This window comes from Canis aureus, chromosome 1, assembly GCF_053574225.1.
Source record: "Canis aureus isolate CA01 chromosome 1, VMU_Caureus_v.1.0, whole genome shotgun sequence".
Lineage (NCBI taxonomy): Eukaryota > Metazoa > Chordata > Mammalia > Carnivora > Canidae > Canis > Canis aureus.
Window position 1 is genome coordinate 48,517,519 of NC_135611.1, and position 15,383 is coordinate 48,532,901.

The 15,383-nt window shown below is 54.5% G+C and overlaps 1 protein-coding gene across 4 annotated transcripts in view; it reads left to right on the top strand.

Moving 5' to 3' along the window:
* The window catches only part of TMEM181 (transmembrane protein 181), a 74,303-nt gene that overhangs the window by 17,177 nt on the left and 41,743 nt on the right, over window positions 1–15,383 (top strand). Inside the window, exon 1 of one of the 4 annotated variants that reach the window (XM_077898552.1) lies at window positions 4,786–4,914. The exons of 1 other annotated variant lie outside the window; for it this stretch is intronic. In XM_077898552.1, the coding sequence (XP_077754678.1) occupies window positions 4,907–4,914 (8 nt within the window). In that variant the 5' untranslated portion in view covers window positions 4,786–4,906. Of the gene's footprint in view, window positions 1–4,785; window positions 4,915–5,255; window positions 5,880–15,383 lie in introns of those variants that run through there. 2 more of the 4 variants (XM_077898568.1, XM_077898558.1) reach the window with 2 other exon arrangements.

Below are 15,383 nucleotides of genomic sequence, written 5' to 3' on the forward strand. Positions count from 1 at the left end.
TCCAGACTGAGAATTTCCTGCCTTGGAACAAAGAATAGGCAATCAGAGTCCTTGGTCCTAAATTCCATATTCTCTGCACTGAATATGTAGATAGATTTCCTTTTTAAGAAATCTTCCATTTGGTCGTGTCAGGGATGGAATGTTTGTGACCCTACCCCAAACCCCCTCAGCTACTTTCATATTTTTCAGCTCTGACCCTCCCACTGTGGCTAAATTTGGAGTAAGGAAGTAGTTAGGTTTAATGAGGTCATAAGGGTTGGGCCCTGATCCGAAGGGATTGCAATACATTCTTATTAGAAGAGATGCCAGAGGGGTGCCTGGGTGGGTCAGTCGGTTGAGGGTCTGCCATTGGGCTCCCCACTCAGCAGGGAGCCTGCTTCTCTCTCTCTCTCTCTCTCTCTCTCTCTTTCTCTCTCTCTGAGCTTCACCCCCTGCTGGTGCTCTTTTTCTCTGTCAAATAAATAAATACATTCGTTAAAAAAAACTAAAATTAAAGGTGTTTTTAAAGAAAAAAAAAAGATGCCAAAGAGCTCCTGCTGTCTCTTCTTTCACACATGCATCAAGGAAAAGTCATGTGAGGACACAGCCAGAAGGTGGCTGTCTGCAAGCCAGGAAGAGAGTCCTCACCAGATGCGAAATCAACCAGAACCTTGATCTCGGACTAGTAGCCTCTAGAACTGTGAGAAAAAACTTACTGTGGAAGCGATTTAGTCTACGGTATTTTGTTACTACAGCCTGAGCAACTCACACGATGCATTAGAGAGAATCGCAGTAAGCCATTTGTTTCCTTCCTATTTAACTCCAGGCCCAACTAGAGCATGAGTATTCGATGTTAGCCACTGTTGATTATTATAAAAAGGCATAAGGGGATCACTACAGTATATCTACAATATGCTAGACAAATGTTCATTGTTAAATTAGGAAGTGAGTTTGAGTGTCCTGGAGTAGACAACTAATTTCCTAGGGTATCAAGAACATTTGCAGATAAGCCGCTTGAGCTGTTGCGTTGGCCTTGAAAAACAGCAGTGAGTGGGAGTCAGCAAAGTACAGACTGGTGGACTTGACTTTGGTCCAATTTTGGAGAAAATGATTTAAATGGATGGTTTGCAGGCCCTTAGAAAATGAAATGAACGTTAGGCATAAGTGGGTTTTTTTCTAAGAATACGTGCTATCAGACTAATCTAATTTCAGACTTTTTGATCTTTCTTGAAACAAGGCTAGGTTTCAGGTACGTATATACTCACTGACATACTGGTCCAAGTCTCCCAATTAAATGGGATTACTGGGGAATCCTGCAAAACATTATAAAGATGGATTTTAGAAGGCTTTAAAAATAAGAACAAATAAGTTGATAAATGTGGGCTGCGTGCCTCTGAGGTTAGAGAGACTATATATACCTAATGGCTTGTATGCTCCTGGTCTTTGATGGTCACTCTGACCCTGTCACATTCTTCAACACTTGGGACCCCAACACTGGAAGAGCATGGACTTGGGGCCAGGTCAACCTAGGTTCTTACCAGTACCCCTGAGAAAATCACAAACTCTCTTTAAGGCCTCAGTTTCCTATTTGGAGAATGAGGATAATGACTATGGATAACTCCTCAGGTTCCTAAGAGAATTTATTTGTTCAGGCCTTCGGGTTCACAGGTGATCAGTAATTGCTGGTTCTTCTCACTGGAAGGCACGACCCCGAGCCCAGGAGGCGTCAGGAGAATGGAATAACGAGCTGAATGGGCGGAAGCTGCCATAATATCAACTCATTCTCAGGCTGGTACAGACCTCATCTGAAATGTGTTCCATTCTGAGCTTAGAGGGGAAGCTTGTTGAACAGAAGGATCTCAGAGGAGGGGGCCTGGAGGTGAACTGGAGGAACTTCCTGTGAGGGACGGCTGACAGGTTAGACACACTTTCTCCAAGAAAGGGCCTGGGATGTGCTGGGTGCCTCTCCCCTCGTCATATACACTATCATTGTGCCTTTCTGTTCCTTTTTTCTTTCTTTCTTTCTTTCTTTCTTTCTTTCTTTCTTTCTTTCTTTCTTTCTTTCTTTCTTTCTTTCTTTCTTTCTTCTTTCTTTCTTTCTTCTTTCTTTCAAGATTTTATTTATTTATTCATGAGAGAAAGAGAGAGAGAGGAGAGAGAGAGAGAGAGAGGCAGAGACACAGGCAGAGGGAGAAGCAGGCTCCATGCAGGGAGCCTGATGTGGGACTCGATCCTGGGTCTCCAGGATCACGCCTTGGGCCAAAGGCAGACGCTAAACCGCTAAGCCACCCAGGGATCCTTCTGTTCCTTTTCCATCACAGTTTTAACTGTGTCATTATTTGGTTATTATCTGGGGGCTGTGTCCTCCACCAGAAGATAAATTCCAGGTGGACGGGGATTGTCTCAAGTATTCGCCTTGTGTTTCCAGAGCTGAGGGGAGTGCCTAGCACACACCGGGCACTCAGTGTTGGAAGAGCACATAAATGAAAACGAGAAGGATCTAAGTGATGCTGGGCAGCAGATCAAGGGAGGACTGATGTCAAGTAGTTACCAGGAGGGGGTTTGGGTCTCAAAGATGTCAACTCTTTTTCAAACCTGGAGCCATAATGAAAACAGCAAGGGGTCTGTGGGGCGTCTCAGCAGAGGCCAGGCAGCTGGCACAGTCTCTGGAGTAGGCGTTTCTACACCAGAAAAGACTGCCCCAGATTGGAGGTGAAAACTGGCTGCCTCCGGGGAAGTGCAGACACAAATGTGTTTGGTTTAGTCCTCTTGGAGTTCAAAATATTTTTTAAAATTAGTTTCCAATACTTTAGACTTGGAAGGAGTCACATGAAAGTTGTATCTGAAGTCAGAGTCTTTCAAAGGGCTGAGTGCAGCCCCTTTAGATGATGCACGCTCTGCTGCACAGCGCCCACCTGGCCTCTGCCCTGTTACCTGCCTGACCTGCAAGCACTGATGTTTAGGTTCCCTGGCCTTGCTGCCGTGAAGACCCCTTTTCCTCCAACTGTCTACGAAAAGGATCAGAGGAATAATCTTTTGTTGTCATTTTTAAAAAGATTTTTTTTTTATTCATGAGAGACACAGAGGCAGAGACACAGGCAGAGGGAGAAGCAGGCTTCCTGCAGGGAGCCCGATGTGGGATTCGATCCCAAGACCCAGGGATCACACCCTGAGCCAAAGTGGTTGACACTCAACCACTGAGCCACCCAGGCTCGCTGTTGTCATTCTTTTAAGAGTTGTTGTTTAGAATTCAGAGTGGTCATGGACTTTGTCATTATTACTCAGTATTCAGTCTGTTGTTTTGCCTGGTGTCCCCCGCTTCCCCCCAGTTTTTCCCCAATTTCTCGAGCCCCTCCCATCTCCAGATCAGCCCAGACATTGAGCATTCGCTCTCCTGTCCAGTCCAATCCCATCCCAGGTGCGTTGGGTGCTCTTCCTCCCTGCCACCGTAGCGATCTGTGCTTGTTACTTTTGGTAACTGACCTTGCCTGTAAGTTTGCTGAGGGCAGGAACCGAATCCTGTTCCTGTTGGTGTCCTCCTGCCAACACCAACAAGCTCGTTGGCAGCTTAGCACATGAACAAGGAAACATTAGGAAGAAAGCTTGAGTCGTTTATTTTCCTCATTCAGTTCGACTTTAAACCCATAGCAATAAGGGGACAGGGGACATTTTGACAAATGCTCCGGGGAATCTTGGAAATATCCAAAACCGTGGCTACCCTCTATTCTTGATTACAGAAATTTAGGACCGTGAGCGAAGATCTTAGATGGAGAAAGTGCTTTTGGTCAGCTGATCTCTTCACACTGTAGAGAAAACTTGAACAGGATTGGCCCCTGACACTTGCTCCTATTCAGCACCTTAGCAGGACCCAGGTTTGCACCATCGGCGATGTTTTCAGCTCTGTGGGATGTGGGGTGTGGGATCCACACCTGCATGCTTCCTGGGGGTCCTGTGCTTGCACCAGCGATGGAAAATCTGCATGCTCTAGTAGAGGGTTGCAGAAACGACCACAAAGAGCCTGGAAAGGTCTCCTGGCATCACTTGGGCGGTGTCAGAGGTTTGCTCTGGCTTTTAAGCTCTTTGGGTCACAAACTTAACTTTGAGAATTTGGAAAGTTATAGATCTTCTCCCCAGAAAAAGGCTGACACCTATAGTGCCTTTCACACAACTGTAGGGCGCTCCTGGACTCATGTCCTGATTAGGACCCCGGAAGCCACAGGGTGAAGGTTTTAATGTGCCGTCTCCTCGGCCAGTAAGAGTCAAGTCGTTCGTTCGTTCGTTCGTTCATTCATTCATTCATTCAACTAGTCAACCCTAGACTGAGCCCACCCACAGCTCGAGGCCCACCTCCGTGCTCTTGGGGCGCAGCCCAGGTAGAGGCGCCTCCTATGGAGCCAGTGAGCGGGAGAGTGCGCCCCCCTCCCGTACCCTGCCCCGCGCCTGGCTGCACCCCACCTGCTCCCGCCCCCACTGTCACCCTGGCCCCTGCCGCGGCCCCGCCCTCGCCCCGTGGCCCGGTCTCGGTCCTCACCCCGCCCCCCACGCCCCAGCCCCGCCCCCGCCCGGGGCCCGCCCTCGCCCCGCCCCCGGGTCCCCCCCCCGCGCCCCCCGCCGCGCCCCCGGCCGCACCCCGCCTTCGCCCCGGCCCCTGCCGCCTGCACCCCCGCGCCCCCGGGCCGTGCCCCCGGCCGCCCTCGCCCTCGCCCTCGCCCCGCGCCCCGGTCCCGGGTCCTCCCGCGGCCGCCCGCGCCCCAGCCCCCTCCCCCTCCCCCCCGCCCCGCCCGCAGCCGCGCGGTCGCTTCCGCGCACGTGACCGGGCGGCGCGTCGCGCTCTGACGAGATCCACGGGGCCGGGGCTCCCGGCCGCTGTCGCTCGGGCTGCGGCTGCCGCGGCTCCTGTGCGGCGCGGGGGGCTCGGGGCGCGGCGATGGAACCGTGAGTGCCGGGCGGGCTTCTCCTGGCCGCGGGCGGGGGCGGGGGCGGGGGCGGGGGCGGGGGCGGGCTCGCGGCAGCCGCGGGAGCCCCGACGCCGGGCCCTCCCCGCACGTGGCGCTCGTACCCGGGGGGAGCGGCGCGGGGGCCTCGCGGGGCGGCGGCGGGGGCGGGGGCGGCCGGAGCGCACCGCGGGCGGGCCCCCGAGGCCGGCTTTGGCCCGGCTCCCCCGCAGCCCGCGCCCCGCGCGCCCGGGGTTGCTGCTGCCGGAGCGGCCTCCCGAGCCCCCCACCGCCCGCCCTGCGCACCCCGCGCGCGGCCGCTGACCTGTCCGCAGCCGTTAGGAGCCCGAGCACCCCGCTCGGCCTTTGCGCCCTAGCCCAGCTCTGGGGGAGAGACGCGCTCTCCGTGGCCTTGGGATGATGCCGGCACGTCGGGAGCCCGCGCCGGCCGCGCAGATCTCCGGGACACGGAGTTTTAGGACTTTTAATTTGCTGACTTTGGGCCTTATTTCCTCTGTGAAGTTCAGGGACTTTATGTGGAAAAACCTGTCCAGGGCCCCGTAGACGCCATCCCTAAAGCCGGCCTTTGACGCAGCCGAGTCACCTGGGTGCCTCCCAGGGGACATCCGGGAAAAGAGAGAGAGAAGATCAGAAGTTGAGCGCCTGAGTTGCAAAAACGTCAGAAGTCCCAGAGGAGGATGCCTGGAGCCTGTGCGCCTGCAGGGGCGTCGTGGCAGGAGTGGCCAGCGCAGGCTCCCCCGCCGGGGGAAGGCCCGGGGGCTCTCCTGTGTGCTGGCTGCTGTAGAGGCGCCGCAGAGAAGAGCAGAGAAGAGGGGACGGGGATGCCAGGACGCAAACACATGTGACGGAGGGAAGGCCTTTTGCCTCCTGCTTCCTCAGAAGGCTTGGACTTTGGTTGATCCCTTCAGCACGGCAAGCCAGGGTGGCGCTACATGTCAGTCCTAGGTGGATGTTTTAAGGGTCTTTCTTTTCGTTAACCCCCAGGCAGCAGGGTGTTGGCTGTACCCACCCCGCGCGGCTCCAGAGGCACCATTCATTCGTGGTGGACGTCAGTAGTATGCTTGGAATGCGCGTGAGGTTGCCTTCTGGAGTTGTGCCTTGTGACCCTGGGTCACAGTGGCAACTCGCATGTTTCAGTTTCCCTCACGTAGCCGGTCTCCTTGGGTCCACGCAGCACAGCAGCCCTGGGTGGTGTAGGGGGGTGGATCTCTTTCGGAGACAAGAGAGGCTGAGGGCTTGAAGGGGCGTGGGTCTCCTGGGGAAATCCGGTGCTGCTACGTGATGGGGGACTAGCCCAAGTGGGAGCTCTTAACCAAAGGAGGACTTGTAAAGCCACAGTTTGAATGAAGGATCTTAGTGGGGCATTCAGGTTTCTCCTGCTGTGGCACAGTAGGCTGCATGATGTTCTTCTAGAAGCCATGTGGGGTTCTGTTGAGCCAGGGGCCGGGGTGGTGGGATGTGGGTCTCTGTGAGGCCAGGCAGCCACCATTGTGTAGCGTTCAAGATGACATGAAAGAAGTGGAAGTCAGAAAAAGCCTTTGGCACACATAAAAATCTTAGGAGAAAACAAGCCTGAGGATCTGAGGCATGTACTGGATTCAGGCGCCTGGTGGGGCCACAGTGCTCTCATTACCAGATGTGACAGAGACCCCCATGGTGAGAAAGCTGAGAAGTAACAGGAGCGGGAAGAGAAGCCAGAGAATGAATGAGGTGGGGGAGCACAGAGGAGCAAAGAGCCCCTGGGGGAGGGCGGCTTAGGGGGTGGGGGCTGAGAGCAGGGCCTGCTTGACCTCCCTGCCCTCCCTGCGCACATGCAGCCCGGCCTATTCTTTTCAAAAGAGCAGGAGAGATTGCTATCAAAACCAGTCAGGATAAAGAGTTCCTGGTTCTTAAAGTTCTAAGCTGAGGTTTCCTGCAAACTCTGCTCCTCTTCTGATAATGCCAAGGAAGTGACAGGTGCTGGGGGTTCAGGAGGAGAGGCCGGTCTAGAGCCGAGCAGAGCAGAGCGTGTCTCAGACCTTTGCTACCGTGACTTCCTGTTTGAGCCGCAGCCCCGCACGTATTTGAGATTCCTCAGGTTCAACTGTTGCTTTGCTCTTGCATTACTCTGCAGACTCAAATATGGTGGGTGTTTTGTGTGTGTTCCTTGATATTTACAACCAGTTTTTATTTATTTTTTTAAGAATAGATTTTATTTATTTATTCATGACACACACACACACACACACAGAGGCAGAGGGAGAAGCAGGCTCCATGCAGGGAGCCTGACGTGGGACTCGATCCCAGGTCTCCAGGATCACGCCCTGGGCTGAAGGCGGCGCTAAACTGCTGAGCCACCCGGGCTGCCCTACAACCAGTTTTTAAAGAGCATGTTTTATGTATGTCTCTTTCATCCTGGGTGCTTTTAAGTGTAGAAGTGTATTAAGTAGACTCCTCTTCTGTCAGCAATGAAGGGATGGCACAAATAAATCAGCACCAACCTTGTTGTGGTTCTGTGTCCCGGGCCTTCCGAGTGGCACAGTGCTTGAGGGGACACCAGGCCTGGTCAGTATCCTATTCTTGTAACTACAGAGTTTTTTATGATTGCGTCTCTTAGGGACCTTTTTTTTTTTTCTGAACCAAAATGATCTGTAGAGCTAATAAAAAAATAAGTACTTACCCTGTACCAGATACTCCTGTGAGTACCTTCTGTGCCCCACTTCATGTGATCCTCACAGCTATTCTCCCCATGAAGACGTTTCTCTTAGCATTCCCATTGTTACAGATGACAACACTGAGGTGCGGAGGAGTCACATGAGTCTTCCAAGGTCACAGTACACATCAGAGGGCTGAGACTGAAGCCTGAGTAGTTGGCTCCAGAGCCCATGTTCGTGACATAAACGCTGCCACCTCTCAGTAACAGGTGGCAGTGACCAAGCACTTAACAAGGGCTTTTAAGTAATAGCCCATTTAATGATCACAGCAACTTGGGCGGCGGGGCAGCTCAGTGTTCTGAATTCTATAGCTCAGAGAGCAGCAGTCCTGAGAAGAGAGTGGCCCACCCCGGGTCATCCTGCTGGTCATGGTGGAAGGCCTTCCAGCCTGGCGATCTGCCTTCGGATCCCAGCCGCTTCACCACCGGATGCGCTGCCTGGAGCTGGGCCAGGGTGCTGCTGTTGGCTGGCACCTTGCCTGAGCTGGCCAGTGTGTGGCCGGCTTCCTTGCTCTCTTTGCCCTGGGAGGGGTAATCAGTGGCCTAACTACCGTGCTCCTGGGTGCCAGTCATGGGCTTGCAGCCTGGCGAGGATACATATGAATTCATGGTTCCTTGAGGAGCGTGGAGGAGCATCTTGTTCATTAAAATCTGTATTGAGGTCGTCGGGCCTTGAGTGTTTGCCTAGTGGCTTTTTTGATTAGGGTAATGATCAATTATTTGTGATCTATTCAAGTTTGAAATTGGAATATATTCAGATATATTCAACATATTTCACCGATCGAAATGTCAGCGTTTCTTCTTCTGTTCTTCCCCTTCGAGTTCTTCTTTTCAAAACCCATTCAGTGGTAGGTTTCAAAAGGAAGGATTTTTGTGAGGGAGCCAAAGAGTGAGAGTGAGAGCATGGCGGGCCTCCTTCCTGCCTCTGACCTCGGGGGTTCAGATCCCACCTCCACCTCCTGCTGACTGGGCCTCAGCAGCGAAGACTACCCCTCCCCACCCCGGGCCTCTCTTTTCCAGTGTGTAGAAGGGCTGATAATACCCGTGCTTATGGGGATCCCTGGGTGGCGCAGCGGTTTGGCGCCTGCCTTTGGCCCAGGGCGCGATCCTGGAGACCCGGGATCGAATCCCACGTCGGGCTCCCTGCATGGAGCCTGCTTCTCTCTCTGCCTGTGTCTCTGCCCCTCTCTCTCTCTCTGTGACTATCATGAATAAATAAATAAAATCTTAAAAAAAAAAAAATACCCGTGCTTATGGGAGGATGTCGGCCCCTTTCTTCAGTTGGTTGAGTTCTGGAGCTAGAGGAGGGAGGCACTACATTGTGGATCCTCAGGGATTGGTAGGATGAAAACAGGGTTTTTTTTGTTTTTGTTTTTAAAGAAAAAGAAGGGGAAAAAAGAACTATTACTTCTGTAACGAGCCTGAGTTCTTCCTGGGTGTGTGCTGCACTGTCCTGGGCTCTTCATGCTTTTGTTTATGCCCCCCAACGGCCCTTGGGGGGTACTCTGTCTCCGATCTACAGGCGAGCGCGCTGGGGCCCTGAGAGTGCTCTAGCCTAAGTATCATTGTCGGCCTCGAAAGTCCAGGGAGGCGGGATTTGAAGCCAGGCTGACAGGCCGCAGGCCAGCGCGTTGGGCCACGGGAGAAGAGATTATTTTTATACAGATGATGAAAGAAAAACAAAATCTTTGCTTGAAACATGCGAATGCATTGAGAGATTGAAAGTCCCTTCCCACCCCCCAGATGCTAATTTTTAAATTCTAGAGTGCGAAATCTGGGAATGCATTGAACACGCAGCAAAATCTGTGATTCAGAAATATTCTCAGTTTTACCTACCTGCTGTATCGTGACTTGATGAGACCAGATAAAATCCGTATTTATAGAAGTGCTTGAGCCTCCTGGCTGCTGTTTTCTCCTGCCTTCCCCGCGGTGCTGGCCTTCACTGGGTTCTGTGACAGGCTGAGATCTTCCATCCCATCTTCATCCGCATCCCTGAAAGCGCCCTGAGGTGTTTTCTCGAATTTTCTGCTCTGCCGCTTCTGTCCATGTCCGGGTTGTTCTGCCCCAGGCCCATAAAGGGGCTCATTGAGTGTGTGCCTCCCCCATGGTTTGTCTCTAGTGCTGTTTTATCAGCTCTTATGGGGCCTGTGTGGGAGGGGAAGTGTCTAGCGGGAAAGTAATGTTGGCTGCAGCAGTTCTGGAGCGCTCGCAGCCCTAATGGGGACACTGGCTTTCCAGCCGGCCGAGCAGGGCCCTGACTGAGGGTGTGGGCCGAGGGGAAGGCACTTGCCTGGAGCTGCTCTGGCCAGTTCCCAGACCCAGAGGGCAAAGGTAAGGGCCATACAAAGCATTAAAAAAACAACAGTGGGAGAAAAAGTTGGAAGTGTGCCTGCCATTTAGTGGTCTCTACTTGATCATAGCAGGGTGAATATTAGAACATGGAAAAACCAGAGTAAAGCCAGGGACAAATGGATACAAATGGAAGGAATCAGTAGTGATTGGGCTCAGGCATCTCTAGTTCATGACCTGCCCTTTGTAAGGCTCAGCGCTGGGCATCGAGAGGCCAGAGGTGGCACTCCGGGTTGGGGGCTTGGGGGGAGCCTGTGAATAGTTGTCACCCGCAGTGAAATCTGGGAATGAGGTTAGCCCGGGTGGCTCAGCGATTTAGTGCCCTCTTCTGCCCGGGGCGTGACCCTGGAGACCCGGGATCGGGATCGAGTCCCACGTTGGGCTCCCTACGGGGAGTCTGCTTCTCCCTCTGCCTGTGTCTCTGTGTCTCTCATGAATTAAAAAAATAAATAAATAAAATCTGGGAACGGGCATGAGCCTCCTGTCCTGCACCTGAGGAGACAATGGCCTTCTCAGAGAGGTTGGGGGAAGCCTCATGGGAGGCAGGCCCCTGGCTGGGCCGGATGGGTGCCTGGGGCTGGAGGGAGGGGAGGGACTCAGTGACTGTCCATAGAAGTAGGAAGGCCAGCGTCTCTGTGACGAGGATGGGTGGTGCCCGTCTCACATTCTTTTTTTTTTTTTTTTTAAGATTTTGTTTATTTATTCATGAGAGGCACAGAGAGAGAGAGAGAGAGGTGGGGTGGGGCAGAGACACTGGCAGAGGGAGAAGCAGGCTCCATGCAGGGAGCCTGACGTGGGACTTGATCCCGGGGGCCCCAGGATCAGGCCCTGAGCCGAAGGCGGCGCTAAACCGCTGAGCCACCCAGGGATCCCCACCCCCCCCACGGTCTCACATTCTGACAGGACAGTCCCAGGTGCTTTGAACTGAGAAGTTTCTATATAGCTCTGTGACTTAGGGACCTGAGTTTCATTTTTAATTGTGGTTTTTGTTTTCTTTTTTTCGGTAGGTGTATCAAAGGGGAAGCTTTTAGTTTCAGTAGAATAGTCATGAAAAGTGGCTTAAACACAGGGGTGTCCAGGGTTAATTTTGCGGCTCCGTGGCCCCGGTGGCCTGAGCAGTTTCCGTCTTTGGCTCTTGGCCCTGGCCTGCTGCAGTGTCCACCTTCTTCCATGGGGTGTGGCCGCAGCCCCTTGGACAGCACTTACCTGCACAGCCCTGCCCATCGGAGACATGGCCAGTGGGGGAGGAGGGGGGGGCTCTTCCCTCCCAGTCTTCCCTGCATTAGGCCCGGAAACCTCTCAAAGGGCCTGGCTGGTTTCCCTCAGGCTCTGCTGTTCACTGGGGGGGGGGGGGGGGCAGGGAGGGCGGCCTGGGAGAGTGAGGCTAGTCCCCCTGGTAGGGGAGCGGGGGAGGAGGGGACAGACAGCCAGGGACTTATGCCCTGCCCCAGAGAAAACCCCTTCATCTCCTTTTTTTTTTTTTTTTAAGATTTTATTCATTTATTCATGAGAGACACACAGAGAGAGAAGCAGAGACACAGGCAGAGAGAGAAGCAGGCTCCATGCAAGGAGCTCGATGTGGGACTTGATCTCGGGACCCCAGGATCACGCCCTGGGCTGAAGGTAGATGCCAAACCACTGAGCTACCCAGGGATTCCCCAGCTCCTGCTCCATCTTTAGAAAAGTGGGGAATTACGGTGGGAGAGTTGTCTCCAGAGAAACACACGTAAACATGTCACAGGCGTGCCAGTGACAATCGGTTGCGAAGTGTCTGGCTATCACTCGCAGTGGTAGAGAAGCCACTGGAGAGTTCTGGATTAAGAGTAAACACACCTGGCTTCCAGGGCAGCTGGGTGGAGGGAGGGGTGCAGTGCCAAGGCCAGAAGCAGGAAGGCCAGGGAAGGCTGCTGCAGTCCAGTGACACATGGCAGGCCTGACTGGAGAGCTGAGGAGGACCGAAACTCTACATTTTGAGTATCATAGACGTGGGGAGTGAGGGGAAGACACAGGTCCCAGAGGACTGCTGAGTCCTGGGCCTGAGCCGCTGGAAGGTTGGAGAGGCCACTTCCCGGGGAGGGGAACACTGCAGACAGGGTCAGCAGAAGATCCAGAGTCTGGCTTTGGACGCGTCACACTCGAGCTGCCTACTGGATATCCCAGGGTGGTGTCAAGTAGCCTTTCCTGGCAGTCTGGGGCTCAGCTGTGAGCGTGGAATTGTTCGCACCTGCAGCGTCTCTAAAGCCTGACATAGGAGGAGGTCACAGGGAGCAGAGCTGAACAGGGAAGAGAGTAAAGGGCAGTACCGTGCAGCTGTGTCCCAGCAAGACCGTGATGACGTCGGTCCGGCTGCAGAGAGCCTGTGTGTAAAAAGAGACATGGGCCTGGAGGGAAGACTGGCGTGTGGGTCCCCTTGAGAGGAGAAAGGAGGGACAGCTGTCCTGAGCTGGCAGGGTTTTGCTCGAGGCCTTCCTGCTCTGGTTATCCAGGGAGAAGGTTCCACCAGCTGCTGTGTGTGACTCAGCTGGGCTGTTTGGGGAAAGGGGGAGTCCTCTCCCTGCTCCCTAGTAGCTGACACCAGTTTGAGGGAAGGACATGAACACTTCCGAGGTAACAAATGAGAGTTGATAGGTGTTTCCGTGGGTCTGGCATCCATGCAGATAGGCCGTCGGTCTCCAGGCGCTCGGCCACGCGGGCCCTGTGTGCTGGGGAGGTCTTTAACGGGGGAGACCACGAGAGGAGGAAGGGCTTCCTGGAGGAGGTGGGACTTACAGGTGATTTCGATTTCAGTGATTTGGCGGGGAAGAGAGAGAGGTCTCCCGTCGGGAGGGCGGTGTACGCAGGGGCTGGTCTGGAGTCCAGCTCGACCATGGTGGGAAACAATGTAGGCATCGGATTCGGATGCTTGGTTTGAGTGCCCCTCAGCCTGAGCCCTCATCTGGGGGTTCTGGAAGGGGTCGGACCTTCCTCGGAAGGCAGCATGATGACCACCGCAGGTCGTGCTTCGCCAGGCTTACGTGCCGCATGGTAGGAGTCATGGGTACGGGTTTGGGGGGACCTGGGAAGCCATGAGGGGGAGTTGAGCCTTGACGGAGTGGCTGTGAGGAGCCAGAGGCCTCCTGTGTGGGGCAGCAGGGCAGCAGGTCCAGCGCCGCGGAGGACGCGTCGGGGAGGCTGGTGCGGTGACCGTTCCAGGAGTGGTGGGGGGCCCAGGCCGCTGGACTCGGCCCGGCGCCCCCTTCCTGGCCAGCTGCAGCAGCGGGGTGAGGGAGGGACCGGCATCCGCAGAGGTGACTCCAAGGTTTCAGGATGTGGAGAAAGTGTAGAGGCAGGAAATGGGGAGTGGAAACAGCTTTTTCATTTGCTGTTTTATGCTTTAATGGGTTCAGTTTTAAACTTATTGACCGTAGAATGGTGTGGAGTCCTAAGTGAAAGCGTCCTGGGGGACACTGCCTCAGAATGGCATCAGGGGCCAGGCAAAGGCTTGGGGACGGTTCCTGGAGGTGGGGAGGAGGAAGCGGGGGATCCCCCTGGGGCTGGAGAGTCTACCAGAAGGGGCGGGGGACAGAGGCTGCTGGGTCAGAGGCCTCCTGGTACCGGCCTGCGTGCCTTTTCTGCATCACATATCTTGCCTCTGAGCGTTTACAGAACATTCCTTCTGTTGGTGGCCTGATCCTAGGGCGTCAGGGCTGTCACGGAGACTTGCTTGGGCTGCCGGTTAATTTAGGTCAGCTGGGTTGTTAGAAACACATTGGTGTTTCAGGTGGGAGGTGAAGTGGGAAGTGGGCAGAGAAATGACTGATTTGGGCAGGAAGTGGTTGTGGGACAGCTGGGACCAGGAGATGTGAAGCTAGACCAGCTGGGGTGGTGGTGGGAGGGGGGCTCTACCCTCCGCTGCTACTGCCACTGCTCCTGTCTTCGTGTTGGCATCTTAACGGTTTTGCTACTTTGACTGAACAATACTGTAGACCTGTGATTTGTCTCGACTAGGAAGATATTCCCGAGGTTTTAGAAGTCTCTAGATTTTTGGCGAAGCGCTTCAAAGTTTTTAGATGCGAAGTTGAGAGCAGAAGGAGCCCTGGGGAGGTGGCGCAGTCATGCGGAACCGAGCTGTCTTGGCATTGGCCCTGGCCCACTGTCCCTCGTGACTGGAAGGGGTCTCTGGACCCCAGACCCCCCGGCGTGAGGACACCTGGAAAGGTCTGCTCAGCAGGAACCTGCAGGCAGCAGAAAGGCGGCGCGATGCCCCGCCGATGCCCCGCAGCCTGGGGCGGGGACGGGGTTGTGCCCGGGGACGTTTCCGCGGGCAGGGCACTTGCTTTGCTATCTCGGTGTCTCTCTTCCGCTGAGTTGGGTGAGGCCTGATTTCTAAACCAGGAAAATCTGTAATACATTGGATGCTAAGTGGCCGTTTTAAGGAAGGGGGGAACACTGGGCTTGTACTGAGCCCAGAGGGGGGTTTGCACAGCGCCCCCGGGTGGGCACGGCCGCAGGCACTCGGCCTTGCGCTTTCCGCCGCGCTGCTTCTCTGACAAGTCAGCGAGGATGTGTTTTAATTAATAGTGCGTCTTAGATATCAAGATTTAAATATAATTATTCTGTTTTTCTCTGCTTCTGAGTAACCTCTCCTGGGCTCTCACCTGTGCCGGGAGCCCTCGGCGCCCCTCAGAGCCTCAGCACGGGGTGGGGGGGCACGTCGCCCCGAGAGCGGCAGAGTGGGGCACCGTACGTGACTAGGCGTTTAATGTTTAAATGACGAGATTGACAGAAGAGTGGTAAAGATAGTAGAGTGCCTGCGTGGCCCTCCCCCAGCCTCCCCCCATGCCGGCGTCTCCGCACCGAGGCTCTGTCACACCCGAGAGAGCCATGTTGGCGTGGTCCCGTGAACCACAGACTTTCTCGGCCTTTTCCCCACAGCTAGTCCATTTAGCTTTGTGTAATGTGTTTTCAAAGTGAAAACGCCCGCGCAGCTGCACAGAAGTCTCCCTTCTGCAGGCTGTGCGGAGGGACTGCGTTATTAGCCTCCACACCTGGGGACAGCAGAGCCACGACAAAGAGGACCTTGTTCTGGTGCCGGCCCCGCTCCCACAGGGCTTTCCCCAGAAGCACAGTCGTGGAGGCGGGTCCCCTCAGCTCTTCCTGCTTGCTGAGCCTCCTTCCTGGGGACCGGCAGTTCCTGCCAAGGGACAGAGCTCTGATGTTGTCCCTGTGTGTAAGTTGAACGGGTTGGGCTTCCTCCCTGAGGTCCTTTCTGGCTCTAATATTTTAAAGCTTTCAGGCCTCTTAGAATCTTTAGGGTCCAGGGGCACCCGGGTGGCTCAGTTAAGTGTTCAACTCTGGGTTTTGCCTCAGATCGTGATCTGAGTGATGAGTTCGAGCCCTGTATCAGGCTCTACACTCAGCTGGGAGTC